The 22,168-nt window shown below is 47.2% G+C and overlaps 1 protein-coding gene across 3 annotated transcripts in view; it reads left to right on the top strand.

Moving 5' to 3' along the window:
* Nucleotides 1–22,168, top strand: part of DIAPH1 (diaphanous related formin 1) — a 112,420-nt gene that overhangs the window by 27,783 nt on the left and 62,469 nt on the right. Inside the window, exons 2-18 of one of the 3 annotated variants that reach the window (XM_021077845.1) lie at nucleotides 2,565–2,591; nucleotides 3,587–3,742; nucleotides 6,271–6,372; nucleotides 7,011–7,141; nucleotides 7,324–7,410; nucleotides 8,197–8,260; nucleotides 9,792–9,931; nucleotides 11,316–11,424; nucleotides 11,875–11,985; nucleotides 12,138–12,256; nucleotides 13,426–13,542; nucleotides 14,407–14,522; nucleotides 15,223–15,287; nucleotides 16,162–16,341; nucleotides 17,649–18,299; nucleotides 19,128–19,242; nucleotides 19,711–19,719. In XM_021077845.1, coding sequence (XP_020933504.1) covers nucleotides 2,565–2,591; nucleotides 3,587–3,742; nucleotides 6,271–6,372; nucleotides 7,011–7,141; nucleotides 7,324–7,410; nucleotides 8,197–8,260; nucleotides 9,792–9,931; nucleotides 11,316–11,424; nucleotides 11,875–11,985; nucleotides 12,138–12,256; nucleotides 13,426–13,542; nucleotides 14,407–14,522; nucleotides 15,223–15,287; nucleotides 16,162–16,341; nucleotides 17,649–18,299; nucleotides 19,128–19,242; nucleotides 19,711–19,719 — 2,299 coding nt within the window. 3 annotated transcript variants of the gene reach the window in all.

The raw sequence follows: 22,168 nt of genomic DNA, 5'->3' as shown, positions 1-22,168 counted from the left end.
TGAATCCGACTAGGAACCATGAGGTTGTGGGTTTGATCCCTGGCCTCACTCAGTGGGTTAAGGGTCCAACGTTGCCTTGAGCTGTGGTGTAGGTTGCAGACTTGGCTCAGATCCCCCGTGGCTGTGGCTGTGGTGTAGGCCGGCGGCTACAGTTCTGATTAGACCGCTAGCCTGGGAACCTCCATATGCCGCAGGAGCTGCCTTAGAAAAGGCAAAAAGACAAAAAAAACAAAAAAACAAAAAAAAAAGACCCAACCATCTGTAGGTGGAAAGAACAGGTCGCTGGTTTCCTGATCTTTAATTTAACCTGCAGCCGTGAACAGTTCAGCGGGCACTGTTTCATTGGACCCAGGTTCTGGGAGTTCCTGTTGTTGCTCAGCGGTTAGGAACCTGACATAGTGTCCATGAGGATGCTGCTTCTATCCCTGGCCTTGCTCAAAGGGTTAAGGATCCAGTGTTGCTATAAGATGCGGTGTGGATCACAGATGCGGCTGGGATCCAGGGTTGCTGTGGCTGTGATTCGACCCGTAGCCTGGGAACGTCCATATGCTACAAGTGCAGCCATATAAAAGAAAAAAAAAGACCCAGGTTCTATTAGCTACGTTATATCTGTCCCAGAGTTTCGTGGGTTGTTGCTTGGGTCTGAGGGAACATTGTGAGTTTGGAGGACAAGGTTCTGGAAGCAGTTGCTCTAGGAGTAAACAAGTTAACCTTGGCACTGGGCATCTAACGGCACACACTTATCCTTTTTGTGGCTTGTTTGTCCTCTGTGTGCCCGGTGGCTTAGGATGGTGACAGAAGGAACTGTGAATCTCCTTGGGTGTTGCTGTCTCTGCCTCATCATCCTTCTGCCTTTGCTGCCCAGTAGGCAGCACACGTGAAGTAACTTTAGATTCCGTGGACACTAAGCAAGGTTCTCAGGGTTCTGGGTGAGTGAGTACGTTTCCACAGCAGAAGGTTGACCTCTGGACTAGAGAGGGCAGAGTTCAGATGTGCAGTTCACACGGGACTTAACCCAACGACGACGTGGGGAACATGAACGTAACGACAGAGATGACTGTCGTTAAATAATAATTACATTGCTAATCTTTTTCTTGTCCCTTAAAAGATTGGTAAAGTAGCTTTGTGGCAGTGTCAGAACTAGTTTTTTATTAGTTGAGGAAGGTTAGTCAAGGGGTATTTGCTATTTACGCTTTCAAGGATGTTAGCAAAAGTGAATACACTTTAAAACTAAGTATTAGAAGGAAGAATTCCTACTTTCCCGTACCTGCTTGTTCAGACTTTTTTCCTTTGGTTAAGTATAGCGCATATGCAGAAGAGAATATCAAACATAGAGAATACCTGTAAATGGAAGAACCATGCAGCTGTCAGCTATATCAAGAAGTAGGATATTATTGTCAGGGCCCCCGAAGGCCCCTGTTCCCTTCTGCAGTCACTGCCCCCCACCCCCACCCCCAGGTAACCACTGTTTTGACGTTGGAGGTGACCATTCCCTTTATAATTATACATCCTAAATAATGTAGTTTTGCATCCTTTTCATCTCAGTGTAAATGAAATAATAATTCACTTTATGTTTGGATGTTCATTTATTCTCTTTGTGAAATTGTTTTTCACTGTACTGTTAATATCAGCTTATCCATTCTATTCCTAATGGCTATTTGGATTGTTCTCTGTTTTAGATCTTATGGTGTAGCTATGAACGTTCTTGTTTTTTTGTTTTTTTGTTTTTCTTTTCTTTTTAGGGCGGCACCCACGGCCTATGGAGGTTCCCAGGCTAGGGGCTGAATCGGAGCTACAGCTGCTGGCCTACGCCAGAGCCACAGCCACAGCCATGCCAGAGCCACAGCCACACCGGATCCAAGCTGCCTCTGCGACCTACACCACAGCTCATGGCAACGCCGGATCCTTAACACACTGAGCGAGGCCAGGGTTCGAACCCGCAACCTCATAGTTCCTAGTTGGATTCGTTTCCACTGCAACACGATAGGAACTCTGAACATTCTTGTTATACTCAGCCTGCTATATTTGTTTCTGAAGGGTAGATGTGTAGCAGTTGATATATTGAGCTGTAGTATGTTTAACTTTACCAGGCGATGCCATGCCACTTTCCAGAGTGGCCTAGCAGCTTACATTTCTTACCGCCGACAGCGTGTGAGAGCTCCCACTGCTCTAGGACTAGACTCCCACGAAAATCTGTGCACATCCTGAGACTGTGAAGTGATGTCTCGGTGCGGTTTTAGCCCGCGTTTCCTTGTTTACTAAGGAAGTTGAGCACATCTCATAGGTTTATCCGTCATTGGAGTTCCAGTCTTTTCAGGTCTCCACCTTTTTTCCCCAAAGAGTTATTCTGTATCTGTGGCCTAAAAAACCCCTCCTGCCCTTACTGAGGGGATGTGCCAAGGAGTAAGGAGTCGGGCAGAATCTTCTGGCTTGTGGGAAGGAGCTAGATCCTTTCCGCTTGTTTCCTCTTCCTTTTTCCCCAGCCCATCTGGTGTTTGGGAGGTTTCCTAGCACTCCACTGATCTCTCTTCTCTTTCTTCTCCCTCCTTTTCCCTGTTTCCTAGACTCTGAAGCGGCTCATGGCAGATGAGGTAAGGAAATTTTGTTCAGCATGTGCATGGCTCATTTCCTACACTCTATCTACCTAGTACCATAATTTTGAGTTTCTACAAATTATAAATGTGATTTGGGTTCTATTCTCATGCCATCCCAAAGCTTTTTCCTAACGCTTTGCTCTGTTTGGCCCATTGCATGCTTTTCCCTGGCATATTCACTGGCTTCCAAGATGAGGTGTGTCTTTAAACTCTGAGCTAACTTGCTGTCTGGATGCTGCTCACATCATGTGAAGTCCCAGGATGCTTGCACAAATTGATGATTATTTTCAAACAGGTTGTTCCAGTCAGCTGTATCTTACTGGTAGCTCTTTTTGAACTGCATGTCTGCACTTGAGGTTTCAGGAGTGGTTCTTAAGCATTGGGTTGGCAGAGGCATGGCCCACGTGCCCCTGAAGTCGAATGTCTCTTCGCAGAGGGGTTTTGGAGAATATGTGTTGAACTTTTGCTGCATACCTCACACAAGTGCTGTGGAGGAGAAAGACAAAGGAACGGTTCCTGGTTTTAAGGCAGTTCCTTGTTGATTGATAGGACTTGTAGCTATTAAGATCCATGGTCACGCTCACCTCTGGAGGGGAGAGATGGAGTGCTCGGCCACGTTCGTTATTGGGCAGCGAGTGGGAAACACAGGGCCTTTTACCGAGCACTCCGTACCTAAGGTGCTTTCAGTTCGGTGCTGCCGGAGGGCCTAGAAATGGCAGGGGAGCTGAAGAGCAGAGTTTTCTCTTTTTAGGGAGGTTCCACATCTGAATCCTTCAGTCCTCGTATCTTTGGATGAAGGCGAGAGTACGAAGTCAGTGTAGTAACTTAGCTGCAGGGAAGACCAGTTTCTTTTTCTCATGTCCAAAGGCTCTTCAGCTGCCCACAGCCAGAGGAACCACGCCCCTGTCAGAAGTTAGAGGGTGGGCTCTTTGACGTGTAGTGTGTTGTGTAAGTGAATTGGATCACTGCTAATACTTTTTTTTCTTTCTCAGCTGGAGAGGTTTACCAGCATGAGAATTAAGAAGGAGAAAGAAAAGCCTAATTCTGCAAATAGAAATTCTTCTGCATCATATGGGGACGATCCCACAGCACAGTCATTGCAGGATGTTTCCGATGAGCAAGTCCTAGTCCTCTTTGAACAGATGCTGGTAAGTTTCCTACCCAAAAACATGGCTGCTTCTGGATGATGCGTTTATGGGCACAGTAGGCCCTTTTTGTGTACAGTCCCCCGTAACTAGCCCTTAATTACAGAAAACTCCAGGCTTAACAGAGAACTTAATAGCAGTCCCATTAATGAAAGGACTGAACATCCAAGCACCAGTCCGTAAGATTGGAATCTGTACATGAGGCTTGGAAATACCTGCTCACTGACCGCTTTGTTAGTGTCCTTCAGCCCAGCACCGCTTGAGCCACCAGGACATCGGGCGAATGAGCCAACTCATGTTGTGTGGCGACGACCTTGTGGTTAGCCGGAGTAGGGAAAGTTTTAGGACATTCACAGCAAAATCTGTACAAAGAAGCAACTGGGGCATGGAAAGCATCGTTTGCCCAAGGCCTTCTGTTTAGTGATGAACCTGGAAAGAGAATCCTGATGCTGTCATCCCTCGAAAATCTTTAAAGATTGTGACCAAGGTCAGTTCAGGAATGAACTGTGCCTGGAGGTGCCTGATTTTGCTGTTCTCAGTGAGGAACAGAGTGGGAAGGACCCTCAGTGAGTGTCCACTAGTGAGAAGTCTTTAAAGTTCTAAACACATGCATGTAAGGTTTTATAACAGCTGTATATTCACTTGGATTTTGGAGCTCAGATTCAAATTGAGACTAGTGTCAGGCCGAACTTAATTACAAGCCTGGCCTTAAAACCCTTAACACGAGGCCTGGTATTTAGTCGACAGTCAACCAGTAGCGCTGTTACTGCTTTCCACTGAAGCTTTCAGTTTGTCTCGTGACAACCCAGGTGTGTTGAGTCTAAGAATAGGATCTATCAAGACACCCTCTTGGCCTTGGGTTGCAAATTTAGATGTCTCTAGGGCCGGGGAGCTGGCAGGAATGAGTGAAACAGGCCAGACAGATGCTGCAAAGGAGAAGTGGCTGTGGTAAAATGAAGGCTTTTCGGCATTTTTGTTAGAAAGGCCAATCACAATTCAGTTCCAGTAGTTTCATAGCATTCCAATTGGGAGTAGTAGCCCAGAAGTGCCAGCTATTTCTTTTTGTGTGTGTGTCTTTTTGTCCCTTTAGGGCACACCTACAACATATGGAGGTTCCCAGGCTAGGGGTTGAATCAGAGCTGTAGCCATAACAGCCACAACAACACAGGACCCGAGCTGCGTCTGTGTTCTGTATCACAGCTTATGGCAACACTGGATCCTTAACCCACTGAGCGAGGCCAGGGATCGAACCCACGTCCTCATGGGTGCTAGTTGGTTTCGTTAACTTCTGATCCATGATGGGAACTCCAGATATTTCTGTTTTTCAAAAGAATCCAGAAATCTCTAATATATACATTAAAAAAAACCAATAACTGTTTTGTAGCATCAAATATCATAGCCAGCATTCAGCTTTCCCTAGATAGGTCATTTTTTAAAAAATAGTCTGTTTGTAGAAATAAAGATTCCAGATAAGGTCCATTGCAATATTCTCCTAAGTTTCATCTGAACTGCAGGTTTCCCTGTCTCTCTTTTATCCTTGCTATTGCCATAAAAAAGTTTGTGGAAGAAACTGTCTGACCTGCCGAGTTTCCCATAATCTTTTTTTTTTTGTCTTTTTGCCTTTTCTTGGGCCGCTCCCACGGCATATGGAGGTTCCCAGGCTAGGGGTCGAATCGGAGCTGTAGCTGCCGGTCTACACCAGAGCCACAGCAACTCAGGATCCGAGCCATGTCTGCAACCTACACCACAGCTCATGGCAAAGCCAGATCCTCGACCCACTGAGCAAGGCCAGGGACTGAACCCGCAACCCCATGGTTCCTAGTCGAATTCGTTAACCACTGCACCATGACAGGAACTCCCCCATAATCTTAAATTTGCTGACTTACTACATCACTTGGTTATAGGAATTCGTATTTTTATATGAACTTTCTCAAATTTAAAATGTTGAACTAGGGAGTTCCCTTTGCAGCGCAGGGGAAATGAATCTTAACATAGAGTCCATTTTTTTTTTTTTTTTTTTTTGGTCTTTTTGCTATTTCTTGGGCCGCTGCCGCGGCATATGGAGGTTCCCAGGCTAGGGGTCCAATCGGAGCCGTAGCCACCGGCCTACGCCAGAGCCACAGCAACACGGGATCCAAGCTGCGTCTGCAACCTACACCACAGCTCACGGCAATGCCGGATTGTTAACCCACTGAGCAAGGGCAGGGACCGAACCCGCAACCTCATGGTTCCTAGTCGGGTTCGTTAACCACTGCGCCACGACGGGAACTCCAGAGTCCATTTTTGTTAGGAAAAAATTTAGGTGTGTATGTATAAAAATGTCTGTTGGTGTTTAAGATGTTGATAACCACATTCATCCCCGAGGAATTCTCATCATCCGTAATAGCTTAACTCTCTAGGGATCAGGAAGATTTATTTATTCAGGAAGAACTTAACGTAGCCATCTCTTCGCTAGGTATACTGAATACTAAACAGGAAAACTGGTAAGGAATTCAAGCAATCCCCCCCCCCCCCGTCTCTCCCCCTCCTAGCTGGACATGAACCTGAACGAGGAGAAGCAGCAGCCTCTGAGGGAGAAGGATATCATCATCAAGAGAGAGATGGTGTCCCAGTACCTGCACACCTCCAAGGCCGTGAGTCCTGGCCGGCGCCCGGGACTCGGGAGGCTCTGCCCTTATCTTGGACCTGTTTGTTTTGCCGCTTTTATAGAACATTCCTGTCCACATCAGTTCTGTTTCCTTCTTTTATATAAGCCTACCTTTTTTTTTTTTTTTTTTTTTTTTTTTTTTGATCTTTCTGTTTTTTTAGGGCCGAACCTGTGACATATGGAGGTTCCCAGGCCTGGGGTCCAATTGGAACTACAGCTGCCGGCCTGTGCCACAGCCATAGCAGTGCAGGATCCAAGCCACCGTCTGCGACCTACAGCACAGCTCAACGGCAATGCTGGATCCTTAACCCACTGATCGAGGCCGGGGATCGAACCCGTGTCCTCATGGATGCTAGTCGGGTTCACTAACCGCTGAGCCACAGTGGGAACTCCAATAAGCCTACTTATTATTACTCTCATTTGGGTCACTTTTCTTACATACTTTTTGCCTGATTCCATCTTCATGAAGTATGTATGGGTCATGGGACGGATATATTCTGAGTCTCACATAGTTTGGTGGAATGTAGCACGGGTGTCTGCCCTCATATTATTACTAACTAACTCCACTCCAGTTTGCGACTGAGTCCAGGGTTTGTTAATCTTGGTATGTATGCTCCTTTCTAGGGCATGAGCCAGAAGGAGAGCTCCAGGTCGGCTATGATGTACATTCAGGAGCTGAGGTCAGGCCTGCGGGATATGCCTCTGCTCAGCTGCCTGGAGTCCCTTCGTGTCTCCCTCAACAACAACCCTGTCAGGTGAGGGTCCAGGGCGGTAGCAGGCGTGAGAGCCCCATGTTAGAGTTCGGGGTGTGGGGGGGTCAGGAAGAACGAGAATGTTCTGGCTTGGGAGTGAGGAGGTGCTAGGATACGCTCTCCTTTGCTAATAAGTATTTCTTGGTTTGGTTTGATGTTGCATTGTCTTCGTCTGTTCCTTACAGTTGGGTGCAAACGTTCGGTGCTGAGGGCCTGGCCTCCTTACTGGACATCCTTAAACGACTTCATGATGAGAAAGAGGAGACTGCTGGGTGAGGACTTCCAAGCCTTGGCATCTTCTAGCCAGAGGGTAGGAGGGGACTTGGCTGTTTGCTCTAAAGGAGGAAATGGCAGTTACATATAAAGTTATGGCCTGGGACCCTCAGCTCCTAGCTGAGAGTGGGGTTCATTATTGGAGTGACCAGAGAATGAGTGATGATTATAGGTACAAGAAAAGGAGGGGGAACTGAGGTTTCACGTCGAATAACACAGAACACGTACCACTTAAGCCTGAGTCTCCCCGCACAGGCTCTTAGCCAGTCTGGAAACAGGGTCCGAAGTTCCCCTGGGATCCAGCCTGGGTCCTCTCTCGTTGGTGGTCTCCCAGTGCTCTTGGTCCCTTGGGGACTAGCTTTATGATAGTCCTCGGGGTTGGAATCTCTCTGGGGATACCTTGCATTGTCTTAGGCTAGGTTACCTTGAAGCCAGCCTGACCCAAAATGATTTCTCTTCTTCCCAGGGTCTTTCCAAAACGAAACACAGGGCCTGTACCTCCTGGAAGTACAGACATGAACCTTTGATATAGCGAGGCAAGCAGTAATAGATGGGATGAAATCCTGATAGAATTTAGTGCTTAGGTGCCTAGAAGGGGTTAATGGGAAGATTCCTGCTTCAGTTTCTCTTTTTGCTAGTATTTCAGGGCAAAGTGCTGTGTGCTAAAATTTACTCAGCTACTAGTTGAGGGTATTCCTAAGACCCTTGTTGACGGGACTGAGAAGTCAGATGCAAGAAAGGGTGTAGAATCAAGGGGCTTCACTGATGGTGTTCTCCGCATGCAGAAGCTACGACAGCCGTAACAAGCATGAGATCATCCGCTGCTTGAAAGCGTTTATGAACAACAAGGTGAGAGTTTCCCGTTCCTACCCGACCCCCATCGCGGCCCCCGATCTCTCTCTCCTACTGGCAGACTCAAAAAAGGACCTACGAATATGAGGTTCGAAGCCTCTAGCTTTCCTTTTTAGTATTGTGACTTTTTGATTGCCAAATACACATGCTTTTATGGGTCTCGTCCCCCAGTTCTCATGTCAGTTTCAGAGGATAGCTTCACTGATCTTCCTCTGTTTATACTTTGTTTTGCTAATTCTCTCCTGTTTTTTTTCTTTTTTTGGTTTTTGGGGCCCCACCTGCGGCATATGGAAGTTCCCAGGCTAGGGGTCAAATCGGACCTGTGCCTGCTGGCCTCCACCACAGCCACAGCAACATGGGATCCAAGCAATGTCTGCAACCTACACTGCGGCTCGTGGCAATGCCAGATCCCTGACCCACTGAGTGAGGCCGGGGATTGAACCCACATCCTCACGAATGCTAGTCAGATTCGTTTCTGCTGTGGCACAACAGGAGCTCTCGTGTTTTCCTTTTTTTGGCTAACCCACAGCGCGTGGAGTTCCCAGGCCAGGCAGGGATCATATCCCAGCCGCAGCTGTGACCTGCACTACAGCTGTAGCAACACCAATACCAGATCCTCTAACCCACTCCACCAAGCTGGGGTTTGAACTTGTGTCCTGGTGCTGCAGAGACTGATCCTGTTTTGCCAAAGAGGGAACTCCTAGTTCTTGAATTTTCTGGACCTGTAGTACTATTTTTGAAAAGTTTACTTTATTCACTTTTTTTTTGGTTGTTTTACCCAGTCTGCTCCTGCTGTAGCATCTTTTTATGTCTATTTAGTACTTAAACCTAGGGAGCCCACAGTTATTTGTTCCTGAGTGCTAATCTGTCTTCTTCACTGTTTAATTTTATTATAATTATTCCTTTGGATTGGAGGGCGCAGTTGAAAAGATCAAGAATCAAAGATTGCTATTCTTAGAAGTTACAGCATTCTCTTGTGTCTCCTGGAAAATTATTTTGCTAAGTTGATTTCTGTTCAGCTGTATTGGGGAAAGTGTTCTACCCCCATATTCGCTTGCTAGGGTTGCTGTAACAAAATACTGCAAACTGGGTGTCTTAAACAGCCAAGTTCATTTGTCTCACAGTTCTAGAGGCTATAGGTCCAAGGTCAAGGAGTTTGTCCAGGCCTCTCTCCTGGCTTCTGGGGTCTCGCTGGCAATCTTTGACATCCCTTGGCTGGTAGACAAATCACCCCACCCTCTGCCTTTGTGTTCGCGTGGTGTCCTCTCTGTGTGCATGTCTGTGTCCAAATTTTCCCCTTTTTAAAAGGACATCAGCTACACTGGGTTAGGGCCCACCTTACTCTAGTCCGACCTCATTGTAACTTAACTGATTTCATCTGCCAGGAAGCCTATTTCCTTATAAAGTTACACCTCAGGTCTGGGGGTTAGGACTTCAGTACACAGATTTGGGGAGGTACCAGCCGTGAACTTGGCCCTGGTTAGATGCTCTCACCTTCAAGCTTCCCTTACTGTTTTTGTCCCTCCAGTTTGGAATCAAGACCATGCTGGAGACCGAAGAAGGGATTCTGCTGCTGGTCAGAGCCATGGATCCTGCTGTGCCCAACATGATGATCGATGCGGCCAAACTGCTCTCTGCCCTCTGCATCCTCCCGCAGCCGGAGGACATGTACGTGCTGGACTCGCGTCTCTTTTCCATTTTTCTTTCTTGCCGTCTTCCTTAGTCTAGAGAAATACTGAGTTGCCTGGATGTCCACTTAGTCTTAAGTAGTAGGTAAGGCTGTATTTCTTATGTGGACACTGAATCGTAATAGTTAAGAAAGATGGTTAAGAGAGGGAGGCTGGTCTGAGTGCACCACCGCCCATCTAGGCATAGCAGGCTGGCTCCTACATCTCTGCTAATGTCTGTATTGTCTAGGACGGGTTTCTTTTTACATTTGATTTTAAAATTCAGAAGTAACACGTCATTATTTTTCAAATTCATACAACATAGAAATCTGTGAAGTGAAATTTAACAGCTTCATCCCTTTGGCACATCCTGGTCTGCAGAGGTCGCCACTGTGAATGGCGTGGTATAGTCTCATAGACTATTTTCTGGCACAGTTTCTGGCACTTCCTGGATTCTAACACACCTGCTGCTCCAAAAGATGATGTCTTAGACTTAAGGAAAGACGGCTTTTGCTTATCAAACCCATCCCATGTATCAGATAGATTTTAATTTTTGTGAAGGGGTTTGGTTTAACAAATGCTAAATAATTCCATCATTTTTTTCAGCTTGTTTTTATTTAACACAGGTAGGTCTTGGACATTGTCTGCGACAGTACTTGCTCATTTGCGTTACTATCTTCAGTGGCTCTTTCTTTAGCATTTCATACTATGTGTGTCCCATAATTTAATGACTCCTTCATTGCTTGATTTTTAGATAGAATTTTTTTGTTTAGCGTATTTGGGCTTCTACTATATGATCAAAATGATCACTTCTTGTACATATGTTCTTTGGATAGATATTATTTTACATTTATGCATTTATATTAGATATATTTCTGGAAGTAGGCCATTGTTATGTGCGTTAAAAAATTGATACTGTTAAATGCCCCTCCAAAATTTGTACTAATTTATACACCATAGAACAGGGGTCCATAGACACACCCACCACATACACACACATGTGCGTGTATGTGGTGTGTGTGTGTATAAAACTGAATCACTTTGCTGTACACCTGAACCTAACATAACATTGTAAATCAGCTACACTTCAGGTTTTAAAAGATTAATCATTTAACATTAAAAAAAGAAGAAAAAGAATCTCAATTTGGTTAACATGGATAGGAGCTGAGGGGTGGATTTTAGGGAGTGCCTTTTTCTGAAGAGACGGTCTTTAGTTTTCCGTAGATCTGGCCACTACTTACTGTAGGTGGTGAGAAGAACAGTGTGAGAAATCCAGACGTTGACACTGTTTCCTCACCGATCTGTGCCCCCATGTAACCTCCGTGTTGGGCGTGTCGGTGTCAGAACCCCCCCACGGTTCTCTCCCGTTCCTCTCTCTCGTGCAGGAATGAAAGGGTTTTGGAAGCCATGACAGAAAGAGCTGAAATGGATGAGATGGAGCGTTTTCAGCCACTGCTGGACGGATTAAAGAGTGGGACTTCGATTGCTCTCAAGGCATGTAAACCCCATGCAGCTGGGCCCAAGAGTGGAAGTCAAGGTTCCTTTGACCTTTTAAGAGAACACGTGGAGTGGTTCCCACCTGTGTGTTTTACATTTCGAGTTCCTTCTGAAAGGAAAAACGATTGTTCGTCTCTCCAAGGAGGGCAGAGAAAGAACTGTTTTCCTCATTCTGAGATGGAAAAAAGGCCTGGTATTTATTTACAAGCTAGGAAAATCAAGGCCTAGAACAAATTATACCATCAAATCCCTGGACTCCTTTAGACCTCTGAGCCCTCCAGACCTGTGTTTCACCCGGGTTATATTTCTGTAACAGAGAGTCCTTCTTGTAGTTTCTGTACTGCATCCTCTAGGTTTTCTTTTGGGGCCTCCGAATGCGTGTCAGGAGAGCGGCGCCCTGATCTCTAGGAGCTGAGTTGACCGACCTGCTGAATGTTCTCACCGCAGGTGGGGTGTCTGCAGCTGATCAATGCTCTCATCACGCCAGCTGAAGAACTTGACTTCCGAGTTCACATCCGGAGTGAACTGATGCGCTTGGGGCTGCATCAAGTGTTGCAGGTGAGATGCAGCTCTTCGTCGGTGTGGCTGGGCTGGCTGCTTCCTGCCCTGGGATAACTGCTTTTTAGTTTAAAAACCAAGTTGAAAGATGTGGGTCTCTAGCCAGCATAGGCCACTTCTGGGTTCCCTGACCCAGATTTTTCCATTGACAGGAGCTTCGAGAGATTGAAAATGATGATATGAGAGTACAGTTAAATGTATTTGATGAACAAGGAGAAGAAGATTCCTATGATCTGAAGGGACGGCTGGACGACATTCGAATGGAGATGGAATATCCTTTTATTGACTGGCTCCAAGACAGAGAAGACCTTCAGCTGCAGGTCCCCGGACGGGATGGTGTGGGTTGATGATTCAGGATCGGGCATTAGCCCTGTCTTCTCCGTAGATAAAGCATGTACCTTTTGATTGCTGTTGGATTTATTTACCTCACCGTGGACCAGGGACGTGGGGAAAGGTGATTGGAGGGCTGCTCAGCATGGAAACAGCCATCACAGTTAACACAAACCTCCTTGAAGGTGATAGCTTTAGCTTATTCAAATGTAGAGCTGGAGAGTTCTCATTGTGGCTCAGCAGTAATGAATCCAACTAGTGTCCATGAGGATGTGGGTTTAATCCCTGGCCTCGCTCAGGGGGTTAAGGATTTGGTGTTGCCATGAGCTGCGGTATGGCTGCAGATACAGCTTGGTTCTGGCGCTGCTCTGCCTGCAACTCTGGTTTGACCTCTAGCCTGGGGACTTCCATTTGCCACGGGTGCAAAAAAAAAAAGAAAGATGTAGAGCTGGTTTTTGGAGAACATAAACAAGTCAGGGAGTGGGGGTTCGGTTTGCCCTCTCGTATGTATCCCTGAGGCTAATCGAGGGAATAGTGTGGTTACCTGTTGATACCTTGCCACAAGTGACCTTGAGGAGGTTATCTCTGTTTTTGTCCACTGCTTGATTTTCAAGCCAAGTATTAGGAATTTTCTTTTCTTTTCTTTTTTTTTTTTTGTTTTTGTTTTTGGTCTTTTTGCCATTTCTTGGGCCACTCCCACGGCATATGGAGGTTCCCAGGCGAGGGGTCTAATCGGAGCTGTAGCCACCGGCCTACGCCAGAGCCACAGCAACACTGGATCTGAGCCACGTCTTCGACCTGCACCACAGTTCACGGCAACACCAGATCGTTAACTCACTGAGCAAGGCCAGGGACTGAACCCGCAACCTCATGGTTCCTAGTCGGATTTGTTAACCACTGCACCAAGACGGGAACTCCGGAATTTTCTTTTTCCCATGCATAGTATACTCACTGGTCCCATGGGCAGAGGAAGTTAACAGAGCTTAAAGTTTGGAGCAGGGTTTTACAGGAGGAACAGCTTATGAAAGAAGCGGCGTCTTGCTGCTTTTCCCTAGAGCTGGGCAGACATAGTTTCTAAATAAAAGCTTTCCTTAGCCTTATCTTCTCCACTGACTTCAGTGAAGTCTTCCAGATTCTCTTAAACACAGTAAAGGATTCGAAGGCGGAGCCACACTTCCTGTCCATCCTGCAGCACCTGCTCTTAGTCCGAAATGACTATGAGGCCAGGTAAGACGGTTATGCTTGTGGGAGGTTTGGAATTTGAGCCCAAGTGGTGAGAACAAAATCCTTCAGTTCGGAGATTATCTGCAGAGAAGAGGAAATGACACAGACATGGATAGAGTTTGTTTTTAGGCTCAGATATCAAAAGAGTTGTCTCTTTAGTCCGTGGAGGAGATGAGAGTGCTAAGGTGAATGGCCCTTCTCTCTGAGTAGGCGGGTGCAGGCGTGAAGAGGATACCAAGGAAGGCAGCAATTTCAGGTTCTTTCATGTGGGGGAGTTCCTTTTGTGGCGCTCTGGAAATGAATCCAACTAGGAACCATGAGGTGGCGGGTTCAATCCCTGGCCTCGCTCAGTAGGTTAAAGGATCCGGCATTGTCGTGAGCTGTGGTGTAGGTCGCAGACGCAGCTCGGATTCTGCGTTGCTGTGGCTGTGGTGTAGGAAGTGGCTACAGCTCCGACTCGACCCCTAGCCTGGGAACCTCCATATGCCATAGGTGCAGCCCTAAAAAAAGCAAAAAAATAAAAAAATAGATGAAGTTCTTTCATGTTGGAACATGAGATTCAAGCAGTAGAGAAGAGGCTTGCCGGCGGTCCTGTCCACGGCAGGCAGGATCAAGCCCAGATTTAGGTGGGAGAGGATTCGACGAGGAGGCAGATGGCTAGAAGTTTTGAATCCGGAGTCGATAGGGTAGCGGATGCGGAAGAGGGGGATTTCTTAGCATGGCAGCAACACTGTGCATGATTTTATGAAAAAGTCTTTTCCGGAACATTTATCCTCAGGTACTTCGATTGTCAAAGCAGGTAACTCTTCTCGATCCTGAATTGTGTGGCGGTTTTCCTCTCCTAACCTCGTTGTGTTTCTTTTGTAGACCGCAGTACTATAAGCTGATTGAAGAGTGCATCTCTCAGATAGTTCTGCACAAGAACGGGGCTGATCCTGACTTCAAGTGCCGGCACCTCCAGATCGATATCGAGGGACTGATTGGTGAGCATATTCCCCTCTCTGCGTCCTTAAAACAGGCCCTCTCCCTTTCGTTCTGCATCTTTCTTTCAGTGAAAGTTTGAGTAGATACTTTTCTAGCCCCTGGGTACTTCCGTGTTTGCCCCCCTTAGGTGATAACTAACGTCTCTGCTAGGAGTATACAGACCTTTATTTTATTTGCACGTGATTCTGAAAAGGTACCCCTCTTCATACAGCACCCCACCTTGCTTGTTTGTTTGTTTTTAATGGTCCTCTTTGAGGCATGTGGAGTTCCAGAGCCAGATCCTTTAACCCACTCCTCCGGGCCAGGGGTCGAACCCGAGCCTCTCCAGCGCCCCGAGCTGGTGCAGTCAGACTCTTAACCCACTGCACCACAGCAGGAACTCCCACGCCACCTCTCGAAGGGACTTGAGCTCCTGTCTGTGATTTCCGCTGCGCCCAGAGAGTCCTAAGTGTTCCTTGTAGGCATTCTCTCTGCCACCTGTGTGGTGGCCTTACTGCATAATAACCCCAGAAATTATATGTTGAACTTACCTGAAAGTTCCATTTCTTTGTTTAGTGCAGAACATTAAGAAGTATAAGAGAAATTAACGCCTGGGACAAAGACTGCCATTTGGTTATGTGGACAGGCTTGGGCGTAGGCAGTGGGAAGGACAGACGGGAATTGGGAGTTTTACTTCCTGACTCTTTTCCTTCTTTTCAGATCAAATGATTGATAAAACAAAGGTCGAGAAATCTGAAGCCAAAGCTGCAGAGTTGGAGAAAAAGGTATGTAGGAAAGATAGTAATAATTGGACAACAATTTCTTTGTCTCAGGATTTTGATTTTCCTGACATGTGAAGCAGTTACATGTGTTATTTTGAAAGCATTCAGTATACAATAGCTGTTCACAGGGGAAACCTTTTTTTTTCCCCCCATCCTGCGGCTTTTGGAGCTCCCAGGCCAGGGATCAGATCCAACCCACAGGTGTGCAACCTCTGTGGCAGCTTTGGCAACGCCGGATCCTTTAACCCACTGTGCCAGGTTGGGGATCGATCCTGAATCCTGGCGCTGCAGAGATGCCAATCCTCTTGTGCCACTGCGGGAACTCCGAGGAAACCTTTCTGATGCAGGAGAGAGTGGCATGGGTGTGATCTTGAGGATCTAGTTAGTTGTGAGTTTGCGCAGTTCTTGGGGCCCTGAGCGGGAGGAGAGACAGATGACAGTCTCATACATACTGACAGCACTCAGGTCTGCTTGGCATTTCAGGTCTCTTATCCATAGAACAAGAGGAACTGGAATACGTCTGAGGTCTCTCTCTCTTTGGTGAAGGACTCCTGTTGATAGGTTTTTGATCCTTGAGACTACTGAGATTGTGCACCTTAGCTGTCCTGGTTCCAAGTCTTTAAAATCGTGGCGGGGGGGGAGGGTTGTTTGTTTAAAATAACTAGGTATAGATAGACTATGGAGATAATTCCTAGTTTCCCTCTCCTTTCACCTTGACTTTAAAGTCAAAATCATGGTGGCTTTTTTCCCTAGGGATTTCTTGGGTCAGTTGAGCTCAAAAGATGAAGGATGAGCACAGAACGGTATTTATGGGACTAACCCTGTGCTTTTGCTGAGATGGAGAGCTTATTGGGAGCCTGATTTCTTTCTTCTCTAGCTGGACTCAGAGTTAACAGCCCGACATGAGCTACAGGTGGAAATGAAAAAGATGGAAAGTGACTTTGAGCAGAAGCTCCACGATCTTCAGGGAGAAAAGAACACCCTGGATTCTGAAAAGCAGCAAATCACCACAGAGAAACAGGACTTGGAAGCAGAAGTGTCGCAGCTCACAAGCGAGGTAATGTGTGAACAGAGTAGAGCCCCGTCCCTGCCATCAGCAGCCTCAGGGTGAGCCAGCCTTGGGGCAGGACTCTGTCCTCTTACTCCCAGAGGGTTCAGACTCTCAGAGCTAATCTAGTAGGTGGGAAGTATTTTTAAAAGCATAAACTTTCATTTTATTCTTTTTTTTTTTTTTGTCTTTTTGCCATTTCTTGGGCCGCTCTCACGGCATATGGAGGTTCCCAGGCTAGGGGTCGGGAATCGGAGCTGTAGCCACCGGCCTACGCCAGAGCCTTGGCAACTCGGGATCTGAGCTGCGTCTGCAACCTACACCACAGCTCACGGCAACGCCAGATCGTTAACCCACTGAGCAAGGCCAGGGACTGAACCCGCAACCTCATGGTTCCTAGTTGGATTCGTTAACCACTGCACCATGACGGGAACTCCCCATTTTATTCTTTATCTTATTCTACATTTTCCAAATTTTCTATATTATGTATTGCTTACCCCATAGCAAAATACAGTGAGTCACAGTACTACCCAGAAATAAAGATACTAGCCTTCTGATAAATTTAGGACTAAGTACTAAATAAACTGTTTTCATATTTGTTCATTTTCTCTTATTTTAGTTGTCTCTGTACCTGCTCTGCAGTTAGAAGTATTTAAATCCTGGTCATAACTTGATCATTTGTGTTGTTAGATAATTACCTGTGTAACACAAATGTTAATTGTGTAGCCAGAATATTTGATTTACTTGATCTTTGCATTTTCTTTTCCTTTTTTTGGGTCTTTTGTCTTTTTAGGGCCACAACTGCAACATATGATATGGAGGTTCCCAGGCTAGGGGTTGAACTGGAGCTGTAGCCGCCAGCCTATACCAACAGGCACAGCAACGCCAGATCCGAGCCACATCTGTGACCTACACCACAGCTCACGGCAATGCCGGATCCTTAACCCACTGAGCAAGGCCAGGGATTGAACCCCCATCCTTATGGATGCTTATCTGGGTTCCTTAACCACTGAGCCACGACGGGAACTCCCAGATCTGTGCATTTTCTAATCAAAAGGAGAGTTTAAAATAAAGGTTGAAGTTGCCTTTTTAATGCAAAGCATGCTGACCTAAGAACATGCAGACCTGAATTCTAGTTTGTTTCTCTGTCTAAATAGCTCTGTGATCTGAAGTGGAGCCTTTCAGTTTGTCTGACTCCTTTCACCCTCTTCCTGTGTAAAGTGAGAAGTTTGGATTAGGTCATTTCTCAGGTTCTTTCCAGCCTCAGTGGTCCCTGAAGTGGACTGAGAAGTGCTTCGCTGGTATTACTTCTGTAGGTTGCCAAGCTGTCCAAGGAACTGGAAGACGCCAAGAAAGAAGTGGCTTCGCTCTCCGCAGCAGCGGCCGCTGCGGCCCCTCCCGTCAGGGCTGCCCTCCCCCCTGCCCCTCCTTTACCTGGCGACTCCTCCGGTGGTCCTGGTCCTGTCGTTCCCACCTCGCCCCCTTTACTGGAAGGGGGTAGCCCAGTCCCTGCACCCCTTCTTCCCGGGGGCGAGGCCATTCCTCCTCCACCACCACCGCCTCCTCCTCTGCCTGGGGCTCCCTGCATCCCCCCACCCCCTCCTCTGCCTGGGGCTCCCTGCATCCCCCCACCCCCTCCTCTGCCTGGGGTTCCTGACGTCCCCCCACCCCCTCCTCTGCCTGGGGTTCCTGGCGTCCCTGGCGTCCCCCCACCCCCTCCTCTGCCTGGGGTTCCTGGTGTCCCCCCACCCCCTCCTCCCTTGCCTGGAGGACCTGGGATGCTCCCTCCCCCTCCCCCTCTTCCTGGTGGACTCCCACCCCCACCTCCATTTCCTGGAGGCCCTGGCATCCCTCCACCGCTACCGGTTGGATTTGGAGTTCCTGCAGCCCCAGTTCTGCCATTTGGATTAATCCCAAAGAAAGTTTACAAGCCAGAGGTGCAGCTCCGGAGGCCAAACTGGTCCAAGGTAAATTTCTGTCCATCTCTTCATCAGTAGGTTTTAAGAAGCTGCTTCAGTTTCCTGCTTTGTGTTTTGTGCGTGATCGGGCCACCCTGTCTTCTGGCTTAGGTCTGCCTGTCTTCAAGGTCCGCTCATGGCTCCGTTTATTCCGCAGGTAGTAGGCATAGTCTGGATGCCAGCTGGCATGTAGGAGAGTTCTTTGAGCCCTGCACTCTGCTATAAAACCTCAGCTTGTCTTTAATGATTCTGCCCTTTTCTCTGAGGATATACGTGCCGTGGTGGCACACAGTTTGTCATTTCACCAGACTTCAAGGTGCAGATAATTTTGCTGATCCAAAGGTCATGGATTTGTGGATTCAGCCCCCCCCAGTAAACAAGTTACACGGGGTATGTTTGCCTGGCATGGTACGTGTTTGAGAGCCCTCTGAGTCTGCATCAGCCTATGACTTTTGGAAACCAAGTTAAAATGGAAGAGCTTAGGGACTTGTTCATAAAATACCTTTGGCTTGGTCAGTCCAGTTGATGGAGACATGTAACGGAGGGCAAGGGAAGGTGCGAAAGCAAGCCTAGTGCTTCTAAAAGGAGAGGGTTTGGGTCCGAAGGAAGATAAGGGGCACAGCTGACTCCATTTCTCGAATAATCTCCGATAAACACACAGACCGCAATTTCCAGCTCCCGGTCCCACCATGAAGAGCTTGGCTGTTCCCTGATCTCGTGGGAGTCTTTCTAGTGTGACGTGGGCAGTAACCAGCCGGCGGCCTCTTTTGCATCTCGGTCAGTTTTCTAGGCCGGAGAGAGTTTCTCAGGCAGTAACTTCACATCTTCCTCTGTCAGTTTGTCGCCGAGGACCTTTCCCAGGACTGCTTCTGGACCAAGGTGAAGGAAGACCGCTTTGAGAACAATGACCTCTTCGCCAAGCTTACCCTCACCTTCTCCGCCCAGACCAAGAGTGAGTCCCTTCCTCTTTGACGCAGAGGGCCAGCGGGGACCTAGGAGGCCCGCCGAGTAGCTTTCCCATGTCTTTCCCTGCCTTGGCTGAGGGTTGAAGAGGGCTGCGGTGTGCTCTTCAGGAGCACAGAAGCTGTTCTTATATTCTGGGGGTGCGGGGCTGACAAAGGGAAATGTTGCATATTTTCACCCCAGTTTTTCTGCATGTAGGTATTTCATGTCATTGTAACTTGTGGGGATAGGAGATTCATGTGCCGCAGCGCAGGCCGGGCCCGTTTTGCTGATGCCCTCTTAAGGTGGCATCTTCAGACCTGTGTGGGTAATTGATGAGGGTTTGGGCAGAGTCTTCAGTACGTCAGCTGGCGGAGCAGCTGGCTGTGTACAATAACAAAGAACCGTATGTGATTTCTTTTTTCCATTTCTTTCCAATATCTGATGCTTCCTCCCTCCTGGCTCTTTGCTCCTGCAGCTTCAAAAGGTAAGAATACAGAAGAACTTTTTCGTTGGGTCTCTTGAATATTGGAGAAAAAATTGAAACGTACGTAAAGGGATTTCTCTTTAGAAAACTAAGACTCGGAATTGGGGATTGATTTCTCTTCTGCTAGTTTTTTGGTTGTTGTTGCGTTTTGTTTTTTGTTTGTTGCTGTTGTTAAGAGTCCAGAGGACCAGTGGCTTTGATGTTAACTGACAGGGAAGAAAATTGTCTGAAGGTGACGCTCCCACGTACTTGTTCTTTCTTTGGAAGGCGAAGGACAACGTAGGTGATGCTGTTACCTTACATTCGTGCTGTGTCTCACAGATTTCACAGTGATTTACCGTGTCTCACCCTGTGAGACCTGCGCAAGAAGCCTGATGAGATAGGCAGGACGCGTATCCGTAGCACACAGACGCACCGCTTAGGTATCTTGCCCAAGGTGATAGGACCAGGTCCAGGGGTCCTGACTTCCGGCCTGTCTTTGCATATAAATTCTTGCTTTTCTTCTTCACCTTCATATCTTCCCCTTTATTTTAGAAGAGCTGATCTGTTCTGTCCCCTTCTTTCTTCACTTCCTGGTTCCTGTGGTTTTGTGCTGTCTGGTGATAGGGCACGTCTAGTTATTTCCCCGGAGGACACAGTATTTGGAAAATACCTAATGACGATTCTAGCCTAATTTGTCTTTCCATCTTCTTCCAGCTTTTTTTTTTTTTTTTTACTTTACGGGTTTGTCATGACTCTAGTGGTGGCAGTTAAGTGCAACTTCAGAGCACTCCGCCTTCCCCCGCCAGGGAGCAGGCACTTTTAGAAACAGTCACCGCCTTTTTCCTTAAGTGATCTGGTGGCACCAGGCTGTGCTTTGTCCCAGTGAGAGGCCTAGCTGCTTGCTAAGTGTCTCTGGCAGCCCTTCCCTGCGCGCCTGTCCCCGGAGTGGGAGATCCCAGTGCTCAGGCCCAGCTTCCAGGGCAGAGTCCCCTTGTCCTCCAAGAGGAGGTCGCCTTCTGAACTCAGGTCCAGCCCAGGGAATGACATCCGCCCTCCTGGTTAAAAACACGCTGGTAGCAACCACTGATTCTACTCTAGAATGTCAACGAAGACGAGGTGACGATGAAAATCGGAATCGAATTTGCTAATTTTTAGGAGTCTGTTCCCATGTTGGCCTTGGGTGTAGGTCTCCTTGTGGCTGCCCTCCGAGTGTCACCACATGTGGACACTGACAGGTCCCTTCCCCACCCCCGTCACCGGTACCATCCTTCTTTTACTTCTGTTGGCGACAGTGGGGTTTTCTGCAGTTCAGTGGTTTTCCTCGACATTATATTCCTACTGGGAATATTGTGTTTGTAGTATTTTTAAAACACCTAGACAAGCCTTTCTCTTTTGTTATTTCCAGCAGTGTAAGCAAACTTTTTAATATGCCTTCAGCCTTCAACCTCTGCCCTGGACTACTTCCTATTCATTAAAATTCTCACTTCCTAATAGCTTCAGCTTTTTCTTTTTCCCCCTTAAATTATTCATAGAAATCTCTGCATCTTAATCTGAAGAGAGTAAGTCCGAATTTGTCGGTTTGGTTTAGCTTCGTGTCTGAATTGATTTTCACGTAGTAACGACCAGCGGTAGTTGACTGCTCCTTTGCTCAAGGACATGTCTGGCTCGTCTTGAAATATCTTCAGTTAGGACTTTCAGGTGTTAATTTGCATGCTCTGTCTTAACTTCCCATCTTTTTATTAGGATGAACTAGAGAAGGTGTTCTTGAAAATTATTAAATCATGAGCAATTTCCCAAACATCTTAAATCTTAATCATTTTAAGAAATTCCTGGGAGAGACGTTCCCATTGTGGCTTAGCAGTAACAAACCTATTAGTATCCACGAGGACGCAGGTTCGATCCCTGGCCTTGCTCAGTGCGTTAAGGATCTGGCATTGCGGTGAGTTGTGGTGTAGGTCACAGACCCAGCTCGGATCCCAAGTTGCTGTGGCTGTGGTGCAGGCTGACGGCTATAGCTCCCATTCGACCCCTAGCCCAGGAACTTCCATATGCCCCAGGAGCGGCTTTGAAAAAGACTGGGAAAAAAAAATAGAAATAAGTGTCTGGGAGAGATTTTTTTCTTGTCAAATCAGTACCCGTAGTTTATCCACCTCTAACATCTATCTGCTGTTCTCAGGTGTAATAAAACTTTCCTGCTTATCATGCTACTTTTGTATGTTTTCAGGCATTTTCCCTCATTATTTCTTCTTCGGATTTTTTGTTTTGCTTTAATGGCCACAACTAAGGCATACGGAAGTTCCCAGGCCAGGGATCGAACCTTCATCCTCGTGGATACTAGTTGGGTTCTTAACCCACTGAGCCGTGGTGGGAACTCCAATACCCGATCACGCTTCTGGGCCAGTGAGCAAACCTACGTCTCCACAGCGATTCTCTTCAGTGACCGGAGCTGCCGCAGTCAGATTCTTAA

Source organism: Sus scrofa, chromosome 2, assembly GCF_000003025.6.
Source record: "Sus scrofa isolate TJ Tabasco breed Duroc chromosome 2, Sscrofa11.1, whole genome shotgun sequence".
In the NCBI taxonomy this organism is placed as follows: Eukaryota; Metazoa; Chordata; class Mammalia; order Artiodactyla; family Suidae; genus Sus; species Sus scrofa.
Note: the sequence above shows the minus strand (reverse complement) of the source record. Positions and strands in the feature narration are given on the sequence as shown.